The sequence below is a fragment of the Macaca thibetana genome, chromosome 14, assembly GCF_024542745.1.
Source record: "Macaca thibetana thibetana isolate TM-01 chromosome 14, ASM2454274v1, whole genome shotgun sequence".
NCBI classification, from domain to species: domain Eukaryota; kingdom Metazoa; phylum Chordata; class Mammalia; order Primates; family Cercopithecidae; genus Macaca; species Macaca thibetana.
The window spans coordinates 103,604,333-103,630,206 of NC_065591.1; the positions used below are offsets into that span (position 1 = coordinate 103,604,333).

General features: G+C 41.7%; 2 protein-coding genes across 10 annotated transcripts in view; one reads left to right on the top strand and one right to left on the bottom strand.

Moving 5' to 3' along the window:
• The window catches only part of CFAP68 (cilia and flagella associated protein 68), a 162,074-nt gene that overhangs the window by 68,951 nt on the left and 67,249 nt on the right, over nucleotides 1-25,874 (top strand). The window lies entirely within an intron of this gene.
• Nucleotides 1-25,874, bottom strand: part of ALG9 (ALG9 alpha-1,2-mannosyltransferase) — a 100,898-nt gene that overhangs the window by 15,198 nt on the left and 59,826 nt on the right. For 5 of the 9 annotated variants that reach the window (XR_007719301.1, XM_050757705.1, XM_050757701.1 and 2 more), the window contains one exon: nucleotides 15,845-15,975. Coding sequence is in view for 7 of the 9 variants with exons in the window: in XM_050757705.1 (XP_050613662.1) it covers nucleotides 15,845-15,975 (131 nt within the window). In the remaining 2 variants the exon portion in view is untranslated. Of the gene's footprint in view, nucleotides 1-1,484; nucleotides 2,041-8,759; nucleotides 11,229-15,844; nucleotides 15,976-20,248; nucleotides 21,613-25,874 lie in introns of those variants that run through there. The other 4 variants (XM_050757702.1, XM_050757706.1, XR_007719302.1 and 1 more) reach the window with 4 other exon arrangements.

Sequence of the window (25,874 nt, forward strand, 5' to 3'; positions counted from 1 at the left end):
AGCTGCAGCTTTTTCAAGTTAGTTTCTTTCTCTCTTGCATTTAGCTCACCTTTCAGTGAGAGATTTTCTACAACCGTTAGTGCAGAACTTGGCTTTTGCAGCTATCTTCAGTTCTGAAGAGAATCTCAGAATTCCTTCAAGACTTAGTGACAGTCAATCTATAGTTCCATATCAAGCAATTTAAGCACGTCTCAAAAAGCTGGTATGCAGCAAAAATGTGATGGTTATGTTTTTAACAGGAAATGTGGTGAGAGACATTATTTTAATGATAACTAATGCAAAGGTGACTTACAACCCTGTTATACAAAAGAGGAGTTCCACGCTGTATGTTATACTCCACCAGTCCCTTGAGGATGGAATTTTATCTAACTGCTCTATCTCTAGTTTTTAGGAAAGTGCCACAGAAAGTCCTCAACAAATAGTCTGTGAATGAATTAATGCCTATGCTGTGACTCTTAAACCAGAGCATCTGGTTTACCTCCCACCCTTCTTACAATATTCATCTTCCACAAGGAAAAGGAAATATCAAAAATAATCTGAAGTTATTTTTTCTGTTCTCTTCCTAAGCAATTCAATCCTAAAGCCATTACACGGGGCACAGCAAAGCAGAAGTCTAGAGTGGGGAGTTGGGGGATGGTGGTGGCTATGGGATGTCAGAGTGCAAGGGAGGCATGGAAGGCATGTGGCAAAGAAAATATACTGCAGAAGGTCCCATAATTGTATAATGGCAATATACCCCGCAGGTGGCCGTTTACACAGAATTTGCTGAATCAGCATTATCCACGTGACCAGTATATTTTACTTTGAGCAGGCATGTTCAGTAGACCCTTGATGTTCAATAAATATTCATGATTTTGACTATCTGGAGCAACCTCCAAAAATCCATTATATGTATGACTGGGAAGTTTACTGAGGCACAAACCAGAATCGTGGCATCGTGAGACTGGCATACAGAGTGAATCATTCCACCGATTTGTGGCCTTGGCCAACATCTGGCATAACATCATAACCTTTTGATCAGTCACCTTTAGCAAATATTCAGAATGAGGAACTGGGGAAAAATGCTATTAGGCAACTGGCTATTTTCTGACCTCAGTCCCATCAAGGTTGCTGGAGAAATGCTCTTCACCAGACTTTTTTCCCATCTGACAGTTACTTAGATATAAAGGTACTCTATGTTCCATTCATCAGTCCTGTGGAGAAGATGACAACATTCGAGAGAGTTTTTATCCCTGCTCTTCGGACCCTCATTTGGGCTTCTTTTATGTGACAAATAGAAGTATTGGGGGTCACATCAGCAAATGATTCTGGCAAGCTTTACAGAGATGAAATAAACAACGAGTATGCTTTAAAATAACTCAATAATCTTTATTTTACCAAATAAGGGCATCAGAAGCTTCTGAAGAAAACCTTATACCATCTTTTTTCTATTTACTCTAGTATAAATCCAGTTTTAAGAATGTGAAATACATAATCAATACATATTTTCTAAGACTCTATAATGTACTAGGAGTTGTAGAGAATCAACATGTAATGTGGTTCTAACTCTCAAGGAACTCAGAACAAAGACCTCAAATGATGCTGCCTGCTTAGGCTAAGGCAGCTAAAAGTAGCTGTGGTCCTAAAACAGGTTACATGCTCTTCAAACCTGAGAGCCTCTATGGCATGGACTTAGAGAACAGATGGTCTGTAAATGGTTTCTTTCTAGAGAACTCATTTCACAACAATAGAAAGCAGACTCTCTAAGCTTCAGAAAAATGAAAAAAGGTTTATTCGTCTTAAAATGTCAGCAGATTTTAATGATTAAGCAACTGAATAATGGCAAAACACCATGTGTTTTGAAGCCAAATCTGGCCTGGGGTAGCTCTGCCAGATGAAGGGTCTCAAGAAAGCATCCTGGGAGAATAAGAGGAGGAAAAGCCAAAAACTGACAGAGAGTGAAACAGAAAGTATAAGAGAATAAAAGTTGATAAATACCAAAGTATAGAAACTCTGATCTCTTCTTCCTGTTTCTCAGTATTCTTGGCATTGCTGAGGAAGCTAAGGGCACCACCATGATTGACATGCAGGGAAAAAACAAAAACACTTCAATTACTGCTTAGGAGGGAGAACTAATTCTACCCAAAGGATGGAAGCACCATCTGAAGCATGTCAAACTGTTGGCCTGTAACCAAATTCTGCCATGGGGTGGAGTCTCCCCTTCCACCTGGGTAATAAGAAGCTGCAGATGGAAACAGCCTGCTGGACTATGGCGTATACCATATGCCTCTTCTGTAAGAAATCACCTTTAAAAAGAAAAGTTGCAAAGATTATCCAGTTTGGATGGAGAATGGCGTTGCAAGATACGTAGTGGATTTAAAGCATGTCCATACTTCTTTCACACTCCTCCCATCAACAGAGGAAGCCTAATTCTTTTCCCCTTGAGCATGAGTTATTCAACTGGCTTGCTGCCAATGAACAGAACGAGGAGGAAGTGATACTGTGTGACTTCCAAGGCTAGGTCAAAAAATACTATGCAGATCTTGAGATGCTTACTCTTGGAAGTCAGCCACCATGCTATAAGGAAGCCCAAGCCACATAGAGAAGACACAGATAGGTGTTCTGGCTGACAGCCCCAGCTGAGATCTAGCCAAGAGCCAGCATCCAGACATATGAGTGAGAAAGCCGCTCAGCTGCCTCCAGCCCCAGCCACTATCTGATGGCTAATGCATTAGAGATCCTGAGAAAGAACTTGCTGGTTGAGCCCATCAACTCCCAGAACCATGAGAAGAAACAATAATCAACTATTGTTGTTTTACGCCACTAAGTATGGATGACTGTTACACAGCAATAGCTGGAACAAATGCTTCTGGCTAATTTGTCCTTTATAGTGATCAATCCAATGGTCTTATCTTCCACAGAGAAATAGTTCTGCTTATGCTGGAGCTAAGGGCTGGCTCCCTTCAACCAGATTACTCTCTACAACATAGGACAAAAATGAATGTAAGTGCCATGGACTCTTTAGGCCTCAGAGCTGCTGGGTTCACCTCTTAGAGGCTAAAAGGAGAGCCACGGTCTTAGTAAAGTCCCCAGAACAGCCAAAGTTCAGTGGCCACTGAGAATCTTATGCTAGACACTGAAAGAACATAATAAGCAATATATGTTATCAGCACAGTCCCCAACTTGCTGCTGCAGAGGCCTTTTGACTAGAAAAGGCCCCTCTCCTGCCATACCAGCCAAAGGTTTCACATCTAACTCCTTATTTGTATTTACCCTTCGTCTGCAATTGCCTGGCCAACATGGTGAAACCCTGTCTCTACAAAAAACACAGAATTCAGGCGTGGTAGTCCGTGCCTGTAGTCCCACCTATTCGGGAGGCTGAGATGGGAGGATGGCTTGAGCCCAGGAGGTGGAGGTTGCAGTGAACAGAGATTGTGTCACTGCACTCCAGCATGGGCAACAGAGCGAGACCCTGTCTCAAAAAGAAAAAAAATAGAGAAAAATAAAATCTCACAATCCCCAAACTAAAGGTGAAAGCAAAGCAAGCAAGCAAGACAAAAGGGACCTATAATGAAGGAAGAAACAGTGGGTGGAAAGTGGCTGTGCAAAGCACTGACAGGGACTCCCAACTTGTTTCCGAAGCTACAAACAGGCCTTGTTGCTCATGAAGCCAACTCCAATATCCTAGAGAGGCATTTCCCACCAGACTCCTACAACCAAACACTCTCAGCACACTTAGATAGGCACCCACCATTGAGCTGGTGATTTATTGCAACCCTCTCCCTTCACTCCTCTCTGGGGACTCTCAGAGTAGGCAATACATCTGCCCACTTGTCAGCTATTTCATTCGTGTAGCAATTATATCATGCTTTGAAGAAAAAAAAAATTCTCTTTTATTTTAGAAAGTATGTAATATGAGATGGCCACAGAGTAACAAATGTGTCTGGTCTAAAAAGTGATATTGTCAAATAGCTTGGATTCCATATCCTGAGAGTTTGATAAACCTTTATAAAATTAGCCAGAGAGACATGGCAAACTCAGGGAATGGAAGTTGCAGCTCTGGTACTAGTTGTGTGAGCAGGGACTAGAACATGGTGATTAAGATCTTATGCCTGGATCTTCTCTCAAACTAATGGGGTCTGGGGTTTGTAGGCCTCTAATAAGGCAAAGCAGCAGCCAATTAGGAAAAGAAGTGAATGAACATCTGGGCTGTCATTCTCCCAAATGGTCTAATACCATTTAGCCTTATTTAGTAAGTACTACTCCATCAGTCCAACAATAAGGATGTTGCTTATCTTGCAACAACTTCAACAGGCTTCTTCATACATTCACAGACATGTGGAATTCCTAAATTTGCCCCAATCACAAAATTGTCCCAATCATCTTTAGGTTGCAACTCCCAGAAGTGGAGACTCCAATTACAAATAACTCACAGTATAATTTTTTTTTTTTTTTTTTTTTTTTTGTTGAGACTCAGTCTCGCTCTGTCACCAGGCTGGAGTGCAGTGGTGTGATCTCAGCTCACTCCAACCTCCACCTCCTGGGTTCAAGCGATTCTCCTGCTTCAGCCTCCCGAGTAGCTGGGACTACAGGCACGCACCACCACGCCCAGCTAATTTTTGTATTTTTAGTAAAGACGGGGTTTCACTATGTTGGCTACGATGGTCTTGATCTCTTCACCTCATGATCCACTCGCCTTGGCCTCCCAAAGTGCTGGGATTACAGGCATGAGCCACTGTGCCTGGTCGATTCCATTTTTTTTTTTTAAACAAACAAACAAACAAACAAACATGCTGGTACTGCCTTCAAACTACACCAATTGCTTCTCTTTCAGACAGCTGAGGCCCAATCTAGGCTACAATAATAAGAAATGTCAGCAAGTTAAATCAAATAAGTAAACTATGGGCAAATTCATATAGTAAATGGACTGTGGAGCAAAGAAACTATATCTATATATCTTCTTTCTGCCATCCTGCTTTTTGGAACAAGTCTCTTTATTCGGGTCATATTAAAGCAAGATGATCATATATTTCAATTTATCCAGGACAGGACCCCTTTTACTTTCAAAAGACTTCTGATATGGATGATACATTATAGATTACCTTACATAAAAGCAAATTCAAACCACCCAAAGAGGTAAATAGAACTTTTTGATGCTGACTTTTAGGCCCCTCATCCAACAGGCATTTTATATTTTTCCACTTTTACTCATGATTGCTTCTTGAATTAAATAAGTGATTCTTCCCTCCTTACCACCAGTACTTATTTAATCCTACTTTTCTTCAGCTCAAGCACCCCCTCTTTCAGGAAGCCTTCCAAGTGTACTCTAACCTCCATAGGTCCCTCCTTTTTTTAAAGTTCTAGCATGATTTGGTGCCTCTATGGTCTTAACACTATTTTCTTTTTTTCTGAGATGGAGTCTTGCTCTGTCGCCCAGGCTGGAGTGCAGTGGCGCGATCTCGGCTCACTACAAGCTCTGCCTCCCAGGTTCACACCATTCTCCTGCCTCAGCCTCCCAAGTAGCTGTGACTACAGGCGCCCGCCACCACGCCCAGCCAATTTTTTGTATTTTTAGTAGAGAGAGGGTTTCACCGTGTTAGCCAGGATGGTCTCAATCTCCTGATCTCATGATCTGCCTGCCTCGGCCTCCCAAAGTGCTGGGATTACAGGTGTGAGCCACTGTGCCTGGTCTGGTCTTAACACTATTTTCAAGTTGTTTTCATGTGTGTAGGTCTTCCTACAAAAGTTATAAGTTATTCAAGGGAAAAGTCTGTGTCTAATCACTTATTTTATGTGCCTTAAAGAATCTAACTCTAGGCCGGGCGTGGTGGCTCATGCCTGTAATCCCAGCACTTTGGCAGGCTGAGGCAGGTGGATCACAAGGTCAGAAGATTGAGACCATCCTGGCTAACATGGTGAAACCCTGTCTCTACTAAAAAATACAAAAAATTAGCCAGGCGTGGTGGCATGTGCCTGTAGTCCCAGCTACTTGGGAAGCTGAGGCAGGAGAATCACTTGGACACAGGAGGCAGAGGTTGTAGTGAGCCAAGGTCATGCCACTGCACACCAGCCTGGGCGACAGAGCGAGACTCCCTCTCAAAAAATAAAAAATAAAATAAAAAAGAATCTAACTCTATAACAAGGACATACCAGATATTCAGTAAATACTTTCTGATCTCCAAACCTGCCCAACCAGCTGACTTAGGAACATACCAGGAAGACTCCAAGTGTCTCCCCACTGTTCCACTTGCAACACCCTGTACTTTCCTCTTCAAGCACATAGTACATATTGTAATTACCTATTGATTTGCGTGGCTATTTGTTGAAGGTCAGCCTCACCATTGTATTGTAAGGTCCAAGAGGACAGGGACCTGGTATGTATTGTTGTTTATCCCTGTCTACCTACAGTCTATCATAGTGCCTGGCAGTGTTCAATCAATATTTGCTAACTGGAGAAGAGTTGGACAGACAGACAATGGAAGAAAGAATAAATGATCTGAGAAAAATAAACAATAAAAAAAGCAGGTTTAGATTTTAGGAACTTAAACATTTGAGAAATTAACCTACTTACATTTCTAAACAGATCATGTGGCTATGTGTCATAGGCCTATTAAAACCTTTTCCTTTTCTCAGAAAGAGCCAGTGAATAGTGAGGTGTGCAGCCCCATCTTATCTAGGGTCTAAGACATAAGTGACCATTATATAAGAATGGACCATTATTTCTCCTTTTTTTTTTTTTTTTTTTTTTTTTGAGACGGAGTCTGGCTCTGTCGCCAGGGCTAGAGTGCAGTGGCCGGATCTCAGCTCACTGCAAGCTCCGCCCCCCGGGTTTACGCCAATCTCCTGCCTCAGCCTCCCGAGTAGCTGGGACTACAGGCGCCCGCCGCCTCGCCCGGCTAGTTTTTTGTATTTTTTAGTAGAGACGGGGTTTCACCGTGTTCGCCAGGATGGTCTCGATCTCCTGACCTAGTGATCCGCCCGTCTCGGCCTCCCAAAGTGCTGGGATTACAGGCTTGAGCCACCGCGCCCGGCCTATTTCTCCTTAATATATAAATTGCCTAAGTACAAAAACCATTGTTTCAAGATGACAGAGGAACTTTAATTGCTCCAGTAAATAAGTGTGAAGGCATTTCAAGATTATGCTCACAAAAGCATTTCATGCACCATCTCAGCTCTGAGGCACACAGGCTCTGACAATACAGTCTACCTTAATTGGCCCAAAGTCAGCAACATCATATGTCATGGTGCTCACAGATAGAAACTGCTGTGGCAAAACTAGCTGTAGCATCCTGCTGTTTTTGCAGTTAGACCAATATATACTAGAAAATGCTGAGGAAGATAAGTGTAAAGAAAATCGTATAATTCTGGAACGCTAGATAGCCTGCTAATTAATTAAAAGGCTTAACATTTCCATAATGTTTTAGAATGTAAACGGACTTTCATATATTCAATCTCATTTAATTCTTATACAATCCTAGAAAATACATAAAATAGTTACCTGTTTTACTGATATGGAAATTTTGGAATCAGAATGGTACGAACACCAAGTGGCCAGGATTAAATTCACAGGTCTTCAAACCCCATGCTGTCTTCACTGTCCTTTACATATGAACTGTACCTCTTTGGCTCTTGCCCCAAATGATTCTTTCTTTCTCAACAGGTGGTTGTGAAAATCAGGCTCTGAACAGTTTATGGGAAGAAAATTCTCTGAAGGCATTCCCCAGTTACCAGCAAGGTTGCTTGAGATCTGCTGTCCCCTCAGAGCTGGGGATCTTTCCAGGCCCAGGTCTCGTGTTGTCACAGTTTTCTCAAATCAATAATGAAGGCACAATAGAGCCCCACCCCAAATACTATAATAAACAAGAAGCCAGGTACCAAAGAACACGTGTGATGCTGAGAACCTCCTACCATCACTGCTGCTTCTATCTCTCCAGCTGTCTATTACTACTCCAGTTCTGGCAATGTTTTGAACACCCATCCATGATCCTACCACCTTTCACTGTCTCCCACTCTCCCAATACTTTCCCCCAACTTCCCTCCTTACCAGCTTCTTAAGGTCATGGTCACTCATTAGATCACTTCCCTGCAGAAACCTTCAGTTCTCTTGTCCCTTCAGGCTCTGTTGAACTTTCTTAACTAAAGCCCAAGCCCCTACACAAAGATGTACAGAGAAGGTTCATAGCAGCATTATTCCTAATAGCCAAAAAGTGTAAACAATGGAAATGTCCACCAGTTAGTGAAGGATTAAACAATGGAACAGTATTCAGCAATAAAAACAGACAACTACTGATAAATGCTATAACATGAATGAACCTCAAAAACAGGCTGAGTGAAAGAAACCAGACACTAAACTCCACATATGATTCCACTTACATGAAATGTCCAGAAAAGGCAATCTACAGAAGCAGAGAATAGATTAGCGGGATCCCTGGAGATGGCAGTGGGAATGAGGTATCTTACTGGAGTGATAACAGTGTTTTAAAATTGAACTGTGGTAATGGTTTTACAACTTGGTAACTTCAGTAATAATCATTTAATTGTATACTTTAAAATGGATGAACTGGATGACATGTAAATTACACTGCAATAAAGTTAAAAAAAAACAAAAACAAAAACAAAACACCCTGGTTAAATTTACCTGTTTTGTGCCTCACAGTGAAGCTGTAACTATACATAAGTGAAGAAGCAAAAAGCAACTACATGGCCCCATTTAAGGCTCCAACGGGTTCTGGATCCTGTCCTCCAATCACACTGTATTTCTGCAGCTTCTGTGTCTCTCGCTCTCCTCAATTATTTCACACCTTCTTTCTCCTCAAATCTCTTACCACCTCATCCCTTAAGCTCCTTTCTCAGCTGATAATCCCACTTCCTACTTCACTGAGAAAGGCAAGGCCACTGGAAGAAAATGTCCAGATTCCTACCATCACACTCCCAAAAATGCAATACTTCAGTATAAATTTAGCAACATTCATGGATAGGATGACTCAGTATTGTCAAGATGTCAGTTCTTCCCAATTTGATCTATAGATTAAATAAAATCTCAATCAAAATCCCAGCAAGTTATTTTGTGGATGTTGACAAACTGATTCTAAAGTTTATATGGAGAGGCAAAAGACCCAGAATCCACAAAATAATATTAAAGAAGAATAAAGTTGGTGAGGTGCAGTGGCTCATACCTGTAATCCCAATACTTTGGGAGGCCGAGGTGGGAGGATCACTTGAAGTCAGGAGTTCGAGACCAGCCTGGCCAACACTGTGAAACTCCATCTCCACTAAAAAAAAACAACAATAGCCAGGCGTGGTGGCACATGCCTGTAATCCCAACTACTTGGGTGGCTGAGGCAGGAGAATCTTTTGAACCCGGGAGGCAGAGGTTGCAATAAGCCAAGATCGTGGCACTGCACTCCAACCTGGATGACAGAGTAAGACTCCATCTCGGGGGAAAAAAAAAAGAACAAAGTTGGGGGATTGACACTACCCATCTGTGAGACTTACTATAAAGCTACAATAATCAAGACAGTGTGATACTGGAGAAAGAAAAGACAAATAGGTCAGTGGAACAGAATAGAGAGCCCAAAAGTAGATCCACATAAATACAGTCAAATATAAATCTCTGACAAAGGAACAAAGGCAACACAATAAAAAACAGATAGTCTTTTCAACAAATGGTGCTGGAACAACCATGCATCCTCATGCAAAAAAAATTAATTTAGACACAGATCTTACACACTCCACAAAAATTAACTCAAAACAGGCCACAGACCTAAATATAAAAAGTAAAAGTATAGGCTGGGCATGGTGGCTCACACCTGTAATCTCAACACTTTGGGACACCGAGGTGGGTGGATCACTTCCGGTCAGGAGTTCCCGACCAGCCTGGCAAATGTGGTGAAACCTTGTCTCTACTAAAAATACAAAAATGAGCTGGGCATGGTGGTGGGCGCCTGTAATCCCAGCTACTTGGGAGGCTGAGGCAGCAGAATCGCTTGAACCTGGGAGGTGGAGGTTGCAGTGAGTCGAGAGTGTGCCACTGCACTCCAGCCTGGGCGACAGAGCAAGATTCCGTCTCAAAAAAGAAAAAGAAAAAGAAAAAAAAAACCAACAAAGCTGAAAGTACAAAACTCCTAGAAGATAATATAGGAGAAAATCTAAATGAACTTGGGTTTGGCAATGACTTTTTAGATACAACACCAAAGGCATGATTTATGAAAAAAGAATTGAGAAGATGGACTTCATTAAAATAAAATATTTCTGCTCTGTGAAAGACACTGTCAACAGTGAGAAGACAAGCCACAGACTGGGAGAAAATACTTGCAAAAGACATATCAAATAAAGGACTGTTATCCAAAATACACAGGGAACTCTTAAAACTCAACAATAAGACTGGGTGTGGTGGCTTATGTCTGTAATCCGAGCGCTTTGGGGCGCTGAGGTGAGAGAACTACTTGAGCCCAGGAGTTAGAGGTTACAGTGAGCTATGACTACACCATTGTACTCCGGCCTGGGTGACAGAGCGAGACCCTGTCTCAAAAACAAACAAAAAACCCAACACTAAAAAAACGAACAACCCAATTAAAAAATGCCCAAAGACTTAACAAACACCTCACTGAAAAAGATACTCAGATGGCAAATAAGCACATGAAAAGATGCTCTGCATCATATTAGAGAAATGTAAATTAAAACAACAATGAAATACCACTATACACCCATTAGAATGGCCAAAATTCAAAACACTGATAATCCCAAATGGCTGCAAGGATGTGGAGCAACAGGAACGCATTCATTCATTGCTGGTAGGAATGTAAAATGATACAGCCACTTTGGAAGACAATCTGGCAGCTTCTTGCAAAACTAAACAGACTCTTACCATACAATCCAGCAATCATTCGCCTTGGTATTACCCGAAGGAGTTGAAAATGTATCTCCACACAAACACCTGCACAGGGATGTTTATAGCAGCTTTATTCATAATTGCTGTTATGGGCTGTTTGTGTCCCCTCGAAATTCATATGTTGAAGTCTAATCACCAATATGATGGTATTTGGAGGTGGGCCTTTGGGAGGGAATTAGGTCATAAGAGTGGAGCACTCAAGAATGGGATTAAGGTCCTTATAAGACGAGGCTAGAGAGCTAGCTTGTCTTCTTTCAGCCATGTGAGGATACAAGTCAGCTGTCTGCAGCCAGAAAGATGGCCTCTACCAGAACTTTACTATACTGGCACCGTGATCTTGGTCTTCCAGCCTTCAAAACTGTGAGAAGTAAATGTTGTTTAAGCCACCCAGTTTATGATCATTTGTTATAGCAGTCTGAACTAAGACCACTGTCAAAACTTGGAAGCAACCAAAGATATTCTTCAGTAGGTGAATAAACTGTGGCACATCCAGACAATGGAATATTACTCAGAGTTCAAAAGAAATAAGCTATTAAGCCATGAAAAGACTCAGAAGAAACTTAAATGCAGCTTGCTAAGTGAAAGAACTCAATATGAAAAGCTTGCTGTATGATTCAAGCTATACAACATTCTGGAAAAGGCACAACTATGAAGACAGTAAAAAGATTAGTGGTTGTCCGGGAATGTAGCAGGGGAGAATAGAGCATGGAGGTAGAGCACAGAGTTTTGGAGCAGTGAAACTATTTCACATGAAACGGTAATGGGAGACACATGACATTATGCCATAGAACTGTGTAACACCAAAGAGTGAACCCTGGGCCGGACGCAGTGGCTCACGCCTGTAATCCCAGCACTTTGGGAGGCCAAGGCAGGCAGATCACGAGGTCAGGAGATCAATACCATCCTGGCCAACATGGTGAAACCCCGTCTCTACTAAAAATAGAAAAAATTAGCCGGGCATGGTGGCGGGCGCCTGTAGTCTCAGCTACTCGGGAGGCTGAGGCAGGAGAATGACGTGAACCTGGGAGGCGGAGCTTGTAGTGAGCCGAGATTGAGCCACTGCACTCCAGCCTGGGTGACAGAGAGAGACTCTGTTTCAAAAAAAAAAAAGAGTGAATCCTAATGTAAACTGTGGGCTTTGGATGATAATGATGTGTCTATGTAGGTTCATCCACTGCTTTTTCGTTGTTGTTGTTGTTGCTGTTTTGAGACAAGGTCTCGCTCTGTCGCCCAGGTTGGAGTTGGAGTGCAGTGGTGTGATCTTGGCTCACTGCGACCTCTGCCTCCCAGGTTCAAGCAATTCTCATGTCTCAGCCTCCTGTGTAGCTGAGACTATAGGTGTGCACCACCACACCCAGCTAATTTTTTTTTGTATTTTTAATAGAGACAGGGTTTCGTCATGTTGGCCAGGCTGGTCTCGAACTCCTGGCCTCAAGTGATCTACCTACCTTGGCCTCCCAAAGTGCTGGGATTACAGGTGTGAGCCACTGCACCTGGCCATACTAAAAGTTTTTTTTAAAAAGATAAAAAATCTCCAGTTATCACTTTTCCTGACACCCACCACCAGATATGTCCTATTTCCCTGCTTCCCTGTATAGCAAAACTCTTCAAAAGACTTGTCCATATTTGCTATCCCAATTCTTCTACTGTTCTCACTTCAACCTTTCTAATCAATCTCTCCAGTCCCTACACCCCACCTACTTCACCCAAATTGCCTTTACCAGTTGCCAAATCTAATGGACAGTTGTTATTCTTCATTTTACTTGTTTTATCAACAGCTTCTGACACAGGTGACCACTCCTTCCTCCTGAAAACATTTTCTTCCCTTAGCTTCCAGGGTACTCTCCTCTCCTGGGTTTCCTACTACTTTACTGATGATCGCCCTCAGTCACCTTTGCTGGTTCCTCCACTTCTCCCTAATCTCTATATACTGGAGTTTCCCTGGCCTCATCTCGTCCCTAACTTCGTTCTCTCCTTTGGTGATCTCATCCAGTCTCATGTTTTTAAAAAATATCATCTAAATGCCAACAGTTCTAAATGAGTCTGAGTCTCTAGCTCAGACTTCCCCCTTGAACTCTAGACTGTATGTCTAGCTGTCAGTTCAATAATTCTATTTGCCTGGCAACTGACCAGTTAAGTTTGACTGATATCGAACTTAACTAAAGCTTATCTCTCACTGTACCCCTAAAACCTGTTCTACTTGCAGTTTCTCCCATCTCAATTAATAGCAATTTCATTTTTCTAGTTTCTTGGATCAAAATCCCTAGGGATCATCTTTCCCTCCTTTCTTTCACACCTCAAATTCAGTGCATTTCTCTATATCCTCAGCATAACTACCTCTCATTATCTCCACTGCCCTCTCCCTGATCTGAAGAACCCTCATCTCTTGCCTGGCCTATTGCAAGAGTGGCCTAACTGGTCTCCCTGCTTCTATTCTTACTTGCTACCATTTATTCTCAGCACAGAACTGAAAATGATCCTTTTAAAAGTTGTATCAAGTCTCTGCTCAAAACCCTACAGTGGCTCCCCATTTAATTGAGAGTATAGGCCTTTCAACAGCCTACAAAGCTCTTTATAACCTGCACTCTCACTCCTACTGCACTCTGACCACACCACCTGCTATTCTTCACTCTTGCTCAGCTCCAGCCTCACTGGCCTCCTGTTTCTTCCTCATGCCACAGCGTTTCACTAGCTGTTCCCTCAGATGTCCACATGGCTAATGCCCTTACATCTTTCAAGTCTTTGTTTGAATATCATCTTTTCATTGAGGGCAACTCTGACCACCCTAGCTCAAAGTGTAACCCCCAGCTCTCATGGAACTCTCAATGCTTCTCTTAACCTAATACACTTTTTCCTTGCATTTATCATCCTCTAATATACTATATAACTTATTTTCTTATACATTATATGTCTTCCCTACCCACCTCCAAACAAGCTTCACTAGAAGAAAGTCTTTGTTTTATTCACTATATGTCCAAATCACCTAGAACACTTCAGGCTCCCAAAAAATATTTGTTAAGGGCCAGGAGTGGTGGCTCACGTCTATAATCCTAGCACTTTGGGGCTCAGGTCACGCCACTTTGCTCCAGACTGGGAGACAGAGCAAGACTCCATCTCAAAAAAAAAAAAGAAATTGTTAAGGCTGGGTGCCATGGGTCATCCCAGCACTTTGGGAGACTGAGGTGAGCAGATAGCTTGAGCTTACAAGTTTAAAACCAGCTTGGGCAATATGGCAAAACCCCGTCGCTACAAAAAATACAAAAATTAGCTGGGCATGGTGGCAGGTGCCTTGGGAAGCTGAGGTGGGAGGATTGCTTGAGCCCAGGAGGTAGAGGTTACAGTGAGCTGAGATTGTGCCACTGCACTCCAGCGTGGTGACAGAGTGAGACTGTCTCAAAAAAAATGTTTGTTGTTGTTGTTAAGAAGAAGCACTATTTCCCATTACGTAGAAATGGCACTCCTAGAAATTATGTATCAGATACTTGAGGGAATGACTTCAGGCTACAAAAAGACTTACAGGATGAGAGTGTGGCTCAAGAGCCTATATTCGAGAATCACTCAAGAACTCAGGTGCCTCTTGACTGCCCTCCTCTCCCCAACCATCCCATCCTTGCCAGTTGTAATTATCTATAAAGTCACTGAAGAGACTCAGTCTAAAAGCACAATGACCTGCCTGGGCTACTGCAGCTCACCAAACTTAGTTTTGGCCTCACTTCTATGACCAAGCTAGTGACCTGGTATCCAGGTCAGCATCTCGGCCTTCCTGCTAGTCCAGCTTTAACTGAATTCACTCAGAACTGGATTCTTACTTACTCGTGAAGAACCAGCCTTATACCTCCATTTCAGTAATTAGGGACCCTTGCCTTTCTCTCTATATTTCATTTCCTGTCTTGGTATCCTGATCAATATTTTGGTTCCTCAGACTTACACCTAGTACCTGTGCTTACTTCACCTTTCTGGAGTCCTGTCCTGGGCCCAGTCCCAGTTTCTGAGCCCCAGACCTGACTCTCAGGACCAGGTCCTCTGTCTTTTGCTTCCTTCCAGACCTCCTGGCTCCTGGGCTCTGCTCACCAGGCCTTCCTGTATCTCCCTAACTCCAACTGTCTATTTACCTGGACCTCTGCCCTCAGACACCTTGACCCCTCCAACTCCCCTTCCCCATTACTCCCTTACCTGAATGCTTGATCCCCTCTTATCATTAATTCTGAGACCTTTCTGAAGAGCGAGCCAAGCCCTGGTCCATTTGGTCTCTCTATTTAAGACTGAATAAGGTGTATCTCAGCCCTGGCTGAGCCTTGAGCCTGAAAATAATGAACATGAACTTCTAGTTCCTCAAAGGGCATAGTCAATCTTCCTAACAGTGTCAAAATGCTCTCAGCTGAAGCTGGTTGCCAAAAATAATCAGTGTCAAACACTTGTGCTTTCTTCAGCAGACCTATGTGCTTTACTTGGATCCTTTCACTTGGGTGAAACCAGAATATACTTTGCATTCTGCTGCCTCAAAAAAGAAATCCTTTAGATTTCTCAGGAAACTGGGCCCAAATAAAAAGAAAACAATGGGCCGGGTATGGTGGCTCACGCTTGTAATCCCAGCACTTTGGGAGACCAAGGCGGGTGGATCACCTGAGGTCAGGAGTTGGAGAAGAGCCTGGCCAATATAGCAAAACCCTGTCTCTACCAAAAATACAAAAATTAGCCAGGCATGGTAGCGTGTGCCTGTAATCCCAGCTACTTGGGAGGCTGAGGCAGGAGAATCACTTGAATCCGGGAGGCAGAGGTTGTAGGGAATTGAGATCACACCAGCCTGGGCAACAGAGTGAGACTCCATCAAACACACACACACACACACACACACACACACACACACACACGATGGCTACTAGAGTCAGCCCAGGACTGGAAATTATAAAATCCTAGAATCCAATTTTTACCCTTACTAGTCCTGGAATATCCCATAGGATTAAAGCCACATACCTAGAAGCATCAAGGAATGGTCTATAGGCCAAGCTGATCCATTCTTCTTTATTGGATGAATATTTTGGCTCCCGAGGTGTTTCTCTCATGGTGTCCAAATCCACTAAATAATGGCATTTACTGATATCGATCTGAAATGGAGAAAGGCCAACTCTTCATTAGTAATTTCGAAGGTTCCTTCTGGGTAGAGAACAGCAATTGCAATCCTAAAAATTCACAGAGCTTTGGAGGAACAAACACCCAAGTCTTCAGACAATGTTGCCTGTGCTCTCTCCACTCAGATAAGAGTATTCAGGCTCTTGTGGGGGACAGGCACACTCATTCAGACATATGTAGGCTTTGGCTGGTCTGATTCCAGGTTGAGTTCTTAAGTCCTTCTAGTCCCATAGACACTTCCAAAGCCACCACGAGCCCACGGTCTACTTCTGGAAAACCTATCGTCTTCTGCTCACTAATGCTCCCTTCCAGTCCATCACCTCTTATTCCACAGACTCAAAGGGCATGACTAAACACAGATGCTAATGTGTGAGAAGGCCCGCCTCTCCTGACAGCCATGGGAGGTTACACTACACCTCACAGGGGTACAGAAATATCATGCATATCATCTCCTTCAAATATTCAACAGAATTGACAGAGACATGGGAACAGCCCCTGCAGCAAAAGTTTAGTAAAAGTGAGATATCAGAACTCTGCTTCTGTTAATACTATTATATTAATATCGTGTATTAACAAAAGCAGAGTCAGCCAGTTGCTGATAACATGGATCTATCAGAATATTGTAAATGCTCAAAGGAGAATATTAAAATATTTCATTTAAAACAATGCTGAGCCAGGTGCGGTGACTCTCGCCTGTAGTCCCAGCCCCTTGGGAGGCCGAGGTGTGCAGACCTCTTGAACCCAGGAGTTCAAGACCAGCCTGGGCAACATGGTGAAACCCCATCTCTATAAAAAAAATATAAAAATTAGCTAGGTGTGGTGGCACACACCTTTAGTTCCAGCTACTCACGAGGCTGAGGTGGGAGGATCACTTGAGCCTCGGAGGTCAAGGCTGAAGTTAGCCAAGATCATGCCACTGCATTCCAGCCTGGGCAAAAGAGAGACCTGCTTCAAAAAAATATTTTTAAAACAATTAAAACCAAAAAAGAGTCCTCTTAGGTAGTTAGACGTCAGCTAAGATAAAGACTATTTGAAACATGTACAGATATGCAGTAAATATCACACTTGACGTTGAAGGACTAAAAGCTTTTCCTTTGGGATCCAGAATAAGTCAAGGCTGCTTGCTATCACTACTCTGTTCAACACTGTACTAGAGAATCTAGTCAGTAGGGTAAGACTAGAAAAAGAAACACAAGGCAGAATAAATAGAAAGGAAGAAACAAAACTCATTCATCACAATGATATAATTGGTCCAGAAGACTCTACAAATAAATTTTGGAATTATTAAGAGAGTTTAGCAAAATTCAGACTTAAAGGATATCAATCAATGTCATATACTCCATAGCTATAAACAAAATGAAATTTTATAAAAATACAATTTAAAGCATTTGAAAATGTTTACCTTAGAATAAATCTAAAAAAACATGAGAGTGCTCTATAAAAAAGTACAGAATCTTATTGGCCAGGCGCGGTGGCTCACGCCTGTAATCCCAGCACTTTGGGAGGCCAAGGCGGAGAGATCACCTAAGGTCAGGGGTTCGAGACCCACCTGGCCAACATGGGGAAACCCCATCTCTACCAAAAATACAGAAATTAGCTGGGTTTGGTGGCACATGCCTGTAATCCCAGCTACTTGGGAGGCTGAGGCAGGAGAATTGTTTGAACCTGGGAAGCGGAGGTTGCAGTGAGCCGAGATTGCGCCATTGCACACCAGCCTGCAACAGAGTGAGACTGTCTCAAAAAAAAAAAAAAAGAAAGGATAGAATTTTATCAACAAACACCCATCAACAGATAGATTCATGTGGTATATCCACATCATTAAAATGTGGTATATCCATACAATAGAATAGTACTCAGCCATAACAAGGAATGAAGTTCTGATACATGTTACGTCACAGATAAACCTTAAAAATATTGCTGTGACTGAAAGAGGCCAGGCACCAAAGTCCACATATATATGATTCCATTTATATGAAATGTTCATAATAGGCAAATCCTCCAAGACAGAAAGCAGAGGTTACTATGAACTGGGGAGTGGCTGCTTAATGGATATTTAATGGGTATTGGTTTTTTGGGGGGGCATAATAAAAATCTTCTAAACTTGGATACTGGTGAGAGTTGCACATTATAAATGTACTAAAAGCCATTGACTTGTATACTTTAAAATGATTAAAATTGTAAATTTTATGTTGTGCACATTTTACAATTAAAATATCATTAAAATTGTAAATTTTATCTCAAATAATTTTTTGTTACACAATAAAGTAGACTTTATTAATGAAGTGATATATATTTTATTCCTAGACAAAAACCTTACTATTATAAAGATGTCAATTCTAAACAAGTTGATTGATAAATTAAATATAATCTCAATCAAAATCCCAACAGACTTTTTTGAAACTCAACAAGCGGATTCTAAAACGTGTATGGAAAGGCAGAAGGACAAGAATAGCCAAGGTACTCTTAGAAAAGAAGAATAGGCTGGGCGTGGTGGCTCACACCTGTAATCCCAGTACCTTGGGAGGCCAAAGTGGGAAGATAGCTTGAGGCCAAGAAATCGAGATCAGCCTAGGCAAGACAGTGAGACTCTGTTTCTACAAAAATTTAAAACTTAGCCAGGCATGGTGGTGTACACCCATAGTCCTAGCTACTCAGGAGATTGAGGCAGGAAAATTGCTTGAGCCCAGGAGGTTGAGACAGCAGTAAACTATGATCATGCCACTGCATTCCAGCCTGGATGACAGAGCAAGACCTCATCTCTAAAAAGAAAAACAACAAGGTGGGGGCTTAGTTACTATAAAGCTATAGAAATTAATACAGTAGGCCATGTGCAGTGGCTCATGCCTGTAATCCCAGCACTTTGGAAGGCCGAGGCAGGTGGATCACCTGAGGTCAGGAGTTTGAGACCAGCCTGGCCAACATGGTGAAACCCCGTCTCTACTAAAAATACAAAAATTAGACAGGCATGGTGGTGGGCATCTATAATCCCAGCTACTCAGGAGGCTGAAGCAGGAGAATTCCTTAAACCCGGGAGGCGGTGGCTGAAGAGAGCCAAGATCGTGCCACTGCACTCCGGCCTGATGACAGAGCAAGACTCTGTCACAAAAAAAAAAAAAAAAAAAGAAAAAGAAAAAGAAAAAAAATTAATACAGTGAGGTATCAGTGCAGGAATAGATCAACAGACCAATGAAATAGAACAAAGAGCTAGATCAGACGCAGGTACATGCAGACCCTTATTTATGACAGAAGTGACACCACAAAGAAGTGGATGGTCTTTTCACCAACTGGTGCTGGGACAACTGGATATCCCTTATGGGAAAAATGAAAATAAACCTCAACCTCACTCCACATGCAAAAATCAACTTTAGATGGATTATAGGCCTAAAAATGAAAATATAAAGCTCTTAGAAGATAATATAAAAGAATAGCTTCAAGATCTTGAGTAAAAGTAAAAGTTTGTAGATAAAGCATTAATTATAAAAAAGAATGACAGATACATTTGACTATATTAAAGTTGAGAATATCTTTTCATCAAAAGACACATTAAGGCCAGGCGCAGTGGCTCACACCTGTAATCCCAGCACTTTTGGAGGTTGAGGTGGAAGGATCACTTGAGGCCAGGAGTTTGAGACCAGCCTGAGCAAAATAGTGAGACCCCATCTCTACAAAAAATAAAAAAATTAGCTGGGTGTGGTGGTGCACACCTGTGGTCCTATTTGGGAGGCTGGGGCAGGAAGACTGCTTGAGTCCAGGAAGTAGAGGTTGCAGTGAGTCAAAAAACATTAAGAATTAAAAAAACACAGAATGAGAGAAGATATATGTAATACATTTAACCATTAAGGATTCATATCTAGAATATATAGAACTCCTACTAATCAACAAACCACCGAAAAGAAAAACGGGGAAGTGACTTAGGTACTTCATAAGAAGAAACTGAAATGGCCAAAACAAGTGAAAATGTGTTCAACCTCATTAGTAACCAGCAAATGCAAATGAAAACCACAATAAAAAATCACAGTATCGAGTGTTGGCCAGAATGTGAAGCAACAATTATAAATTACTGGCAGGAAATAAAGTTGGTAAGAGATCTTTAGAAAACTATTTGGCAAAATCTACTAAAATTGAACATATGTATTTTCTATGATCTAACAATTCTACCCCTAGTTATTAGATTGAACCACATGAAATTATTATTTGATGTTTGAGCCACAAAAATGGTAATTTCATATGGTTCAACCTAATGTATATCCAACAGAAATGCCTGCACCGAAAGAAAAGAATGTCCAAAGTGGTGTTATTTGTAGTAACCCAGATTGGAAACAAAAACACCATCAACAATAAAATAATAAGTAAATTGTACTAAAGTCATACAATGAAATATTAGTAAGAGAGAATAAATTATAGCTACAGCAATAACGTGTGATTATTATAAACAAAATGTTGAGTGAAAGGATCAAGACACAAAAGGATAAATGCAGTGTGATTCAGGCAAAATGAACCTAAATCATTTAGGGACACATGTAAAAGTCATAAATCTAAAGAGAAAAGCAAGAAAATCATTACCACAGGAGTCAGGAGACTCCCTCAGAACAGGGGTGTGGGTAGGTGATCAAAAAGAATTCTGGGGGAGCTCCTGGGTGCTGGCAATGTTCTATTATTTGACCTGGGTTACACAGACACGTGCTCTATTATTATTACTACTAATTTACTGTACAAATACTTTATACACATTTAGGCTTATAGATTATACATGACTAGAAGGTTTTTTAAAAGTGCAGACAAGAACAAGTTGGTCATCTCTGGCTTACAGTAAACTCTGTTCTTCCCCAACCTCCACCTTACAGGAATGTTCTCATTCTCTCCCAGCATTATTTATATGTAAAAAAGACTTCAGTCTCACATCTGTCTCTACATATGGCCTATTCCTCCAGGGGAGAGAAAGCACACTGAGAATTGACGTCAGACCCAATTCCATTCCACATAACTCTCTAAAAATGATCCTTTGCATAAACACTTCAGGAAGTAGCCTTTTTGGTCTGAACACCCACTCTGTATCTCCCAACGATTATAAGAACATGAAACAAGTTTTTAAAAGCTTTACAAGTGCCGTGCCTCTGTAAGCAAACAGAACCAGCAACAGACAGAGACACTGAGGGTCTTATGCTTAGACTTCTTTTGGTTAGGGAGCCCTCAGTATGACATTTTAATACTTGACCTCAACGTGGTTTTTTCTGGCCAGGCACACTACAGGTCTGGTTATCTAGATTTGGTGTCGGGTACAAGGCCTACCAGGGATGTGGGTGGAAACTAATTAATATGCGACTGTATCAGTCAGATTAGGCTTCACTTACCATATCATCCCTAAGCAAATTCCATTTAAAGTAAAGGTCTTAGAAAGATATCAAGGCCCAATCTGAGCAACATAGTGACAGCCCATCTCTACAAAAAAAAATTTTTTTTTTAATTGGCTCAGCGTGGTGGCTCGCACTTGTAGTCCTAGTCACTTGGGAGACTGAGGCGGGAGGACCGCTTGAACCCAAGAGTTCGAGGCTACGATCAGCTATGATTGTGCCACTGCACTCCAGCCCAGGAAACAGAGCAAGACCCTGTCTCTAAAAAAAAAAAAAAAAAGAAAGAAAGACACCGAAGCAAAATCATATTAATCAAGAGGCTAATCCATTAGAAAAACTTTTAACCTCTTTTTCACCATCTCTGGGAAGCAGCTGATGAACAACTCAAACACACAAGGACAAAGGCCTCCAGCAGAAAATGATTAGGTATGATCAAGGGCAAGTTCTTCATTCAAGAACAACTAAGGTTATTAGAAAAGGAGCTCAAAGTCAGCCAGCCCAGATTCAGGCCTGGGTTCTACCACAAACTGGCTGAGTGACTCACAATCTTTTTAGTTCTTATACCTCATTTTCTTCTTCTGATAATAAAGATAATACCACTTACCTCAAAGAGTTATAATGATTAAATAAGATGATTCATTTAAATAAAACTGGTAAACTGGAAAGGACTATAAAAATAGCTGTAATATCGGAAGGAACCCTTGACCAGCTCTATGAAATGTGAGTATTCAGCTGGTAGAAACAATCCCTGGAACAGTAGAGCTCATTAAAATAAATGATCCTTGTTTCAACCTAAGTTAGTGTCTATTATCAATTTAAGTTAAACCCAACATACAGGACAGAAGGATTACAATGTTAACCACTCACAGTCCCCAACTAGGAATGAATTAGCAGTATCCACCAAATGATATCAAAATAAATCTTCTTGGTTTTAGGTTACATTTTCTTGCCTCTTCACAATTCAGTAGTTTTGATTCGTTGTTGGGCACTATGATTTTACACTTTTGAGTATTGAATTTGTTGAACTTGTTTGAAGGGTGATACAATTTGCCCTGACAGGCAATAAAATTGTTTGCAGATCAAAAAGCAAAAAAGGAATCTTCTAGGCATCCTCAAAGCATTTATTAAATATCTATTTGGTGAATCCTAAACTAGAGTATATAAAATTGCATATAAGTCATAACATGTCCTTGTTCTTTTCTTCTGCTCACTGCAGCCTCAACCTCCTGGGTTCAAGTGATCCTCCCAAGTAGTTGGCACTACAGGCATACGCCACCATGCCTAGTTAATTTTTTTATTTTTATTTTTTGTAGAGACGGGGTCTTGCTATGCTACCTAGGCTGATCTTGAACTTCTGGCCTCAAGCAGTCTTCCTACCTCAGCTTCCCAAAGTGCTAGGATAAGAGGTATAAGCCACCATGCCCAGCTGACCAATCTTTCTTTCTTTCTTTTGGAGACAGAGTCTCACTCTGTCACCCAAGCTGGAGTGCAATGATGTGATTACAAATCACTGCAGCCTCAACCTCTTGAGCTCAAGTGATCTTCCCAGCTCAGCCTCCCAAGTGGTTGGGACCACAGGCATGTGCCACCATGCCTGGCTAATTTTTACATTTTTTTAAAATAGAGACAAGGTCTCACTAACTTTCCCAGGCTGGTCTTGAATTCCTGGGCTCCAGTGATTCCTCCCGCCTTGGCCTCCAAAAGTTCTGGGTTATAGGCATGAGCCACCACACCCAGCCCCAGCCATTCTTAAAGTTATAATTTAGGTAAGGAAATGACATTAGCATATATGAAATACAGAAAGTGTTATTAAAAATTCAGAGTTCAGAGAGGATGAGATCACTGGAGGCTACAGTAGTTGAAAAGACTTCCTAGAGCTGGTAATAAAAGTTAAAGAGAAAACAGAGCGAAAAAGGCAGAAAGGAGCATGGTTGACAGGGGGAAGAAGAAGAATATCTACCTGTCCCAAAAGGTGTCTGTTGAGAAACAAAACAAGACCGAGACAGTCTAAGGACTGATAATGGAGGATCCAAAGGAAGAGAATCTGGATTTTGTGCATCAGGAATCTATTCTAGGTTTTTCAGCCAAGAAGTAAGATGATAAAAACAGGGTCTTAGAAAGAGAGGTCTATACTGGTTATGCTGCAGAAGATGAGGCAAGAAAGTGTTGGAGGAAAAAGCTGAAGTAAGTACTCTAGTTACTACTGTAATATCCAGTTGTGAAGTGATATTGCCTTCTGATATTTCTTTCTTAGGGACTCAGTCACCCAAGTTGCAGTGTAGTAGTGCAAATCACAACTCACCGCAGTCTCAACCTCCCCAGGCTCAAGTGATCCTACTACCTCAGCCTCCTAGGTAGCTGGGACAACAGGTGCACAACACCACGCCTGGCTAATTTTTTTGTATTTTGTAGAGCCGGGGTTTCACCATCTTGCCCAGGCTGGTCTCGAACTCCTGGGCTTAAGTGATCTACCTGCTTCTACATCACCTTCTGATATTTCTATGGCAGTGGGAATGAAGAAGAAAGGACAAATCTCACTTCTATTTCTCTCTTTTTTTTTTGAGACAGATTTTGCTCTGTTGCCCAGGCTGAAGTGCAGTGGCACGGTCTCAGCTCACTGCAACCTCCACCTCGCAGGTTCAAGCGATTCTCCCCTGCCCCAGCCTCCTGAGTAGCTGCGATTACAGGCGCCCGCCACCACGGCTGGCTAATTTTTATATTTTTAGTAGAGATGGGATTCCACCATGTTGGCCAGGCTGGTCTCAAACTCCTGACCTCAAGTGATCTGCCCACTTTGGCCTCCCACAGTGCTGGGATTTCAGACGTGAGCCACACCTGGCCCTCACTTCTGTTTCAAATGAAATCAGTGACAAGTGAACTAAGGCTGCAGTGAAGAATAGGTTTGGGTGACATTGAGGAAAGATGATAACTTGTGTCTTACACCTAATGAGGTGGAAAGAAGCATGGTGTATTCAAGTACAGTCATGCATCACTTAATGAGGGAGACAGGTTTTGAGAAATGTGTCTTAGATGATTTCATCATTATGTGAACATCATAGAGTGTATTTACACAGACCTAGACAGTATAGCCTATGACACACCCAGGCTGTATGGTATAGCCATAATAATCTTGTGGGACCACCATCAAATACGCAGTCTGCCCTAGATCAAAGCGTCACTGAGCAGCACACAACTGTAATTGAAAGAAGACCAATATGAGTGAAATACTGAGTTAGAGAACTGTTTTCTGTTCCTACTCCTGGAACACTCCCTGTTGTCCCCTCATAAATTCCTACTCATCCTTCAGATTTCAGCTAAAAATGATTTCCTTAAGAAAGACTTCACTGACCTCTTAAACTAGGGCAGGTCCTAAATTACATGCTCTCATAGCAACCAATACTTCTCAAAACATTTTACAATTATATTCTATTAATTAATTGGGAAATTCATTGTAAGCTCCATAAAATCTGGGGTTGTGTCTATCTCATTCACTCTTCTATGCCAAAAACCTAGCACAGTACAAAACATACGGTAGGTCCTAAGTAAATGTCTATTTAACAAATATGTGCAAGAATGCATGAAAAAAAGGGAGAGGAAGTGAAGGAGGGAAGAAAAGGTGAAAGAGTAGAAGAGAGACAAGAAACAAACAGATAGGGCCAAAGACCACAGATAAAGCTGAGAAGACACATGTAGTACTTGGCAGAAGGAAGAAGTGGAAGAAGCCAAGGATGAAAGGAACCAGAAGACAGGACATAGAAGAATCAAAGAAGTACACAGTTTTGAAAATCTGGGTGGAGAGTAGATTTCAAATGCTACAGAAAGGCTATGAGGAGCTGAAGACTGAGAAAAGGCAACAGGAGGAATGGGTTCAATGGTTGTATCAAATAATTTTATCGCAGTTTAGAATGCCATGTGGGGACAAGGAAAGAACTAATAGTCCAACCTCCTATTCTCAGTGACCTTCTCTGCTGTCTATCCAGCTGCCTGAGCCAAAGCCCCACAAGTCCTAAGACAGGAAGGATGTGAAGTTGCATTCAATCATCTATCAGCTGGAAATGACAATGACGCAAGTAGCTGTAAAAATAGAGATCTCTGGCAAGGGCCAACATGAGGTTCAGGGAACATCACAGAGAAACCATCTCCACACAGAAGACAGATCTTATTTCTCAAATGTCACTGAAAATCCTCTGGTAAACAACTGTCATCATGACTCCTCTAAGAGTCCAAGGGGATAATGTGAAAGATCAATCTAAATCAGCTGCCCTGTAAACTCCTAGGCAAGTGGGAGGATTAAAGCTGAGAAAACTGTTTAGACAGTTTGCCCACAGCTAAGTAAAATTTGGTCATAACTGAGGCTATCCAACAGCCACAATGGCTGACATATGTTATTAATTTAATACTTAGCTTTTAAGCAGCATTCAAAATGTCTTCCTTCCAAACACATAATAAATTCTGATTCATCACATCTCCTCAAATCCCTCTGTGAGCAACTGCAGCAAGGCCCAAGCCTTCTTATAGGTGAA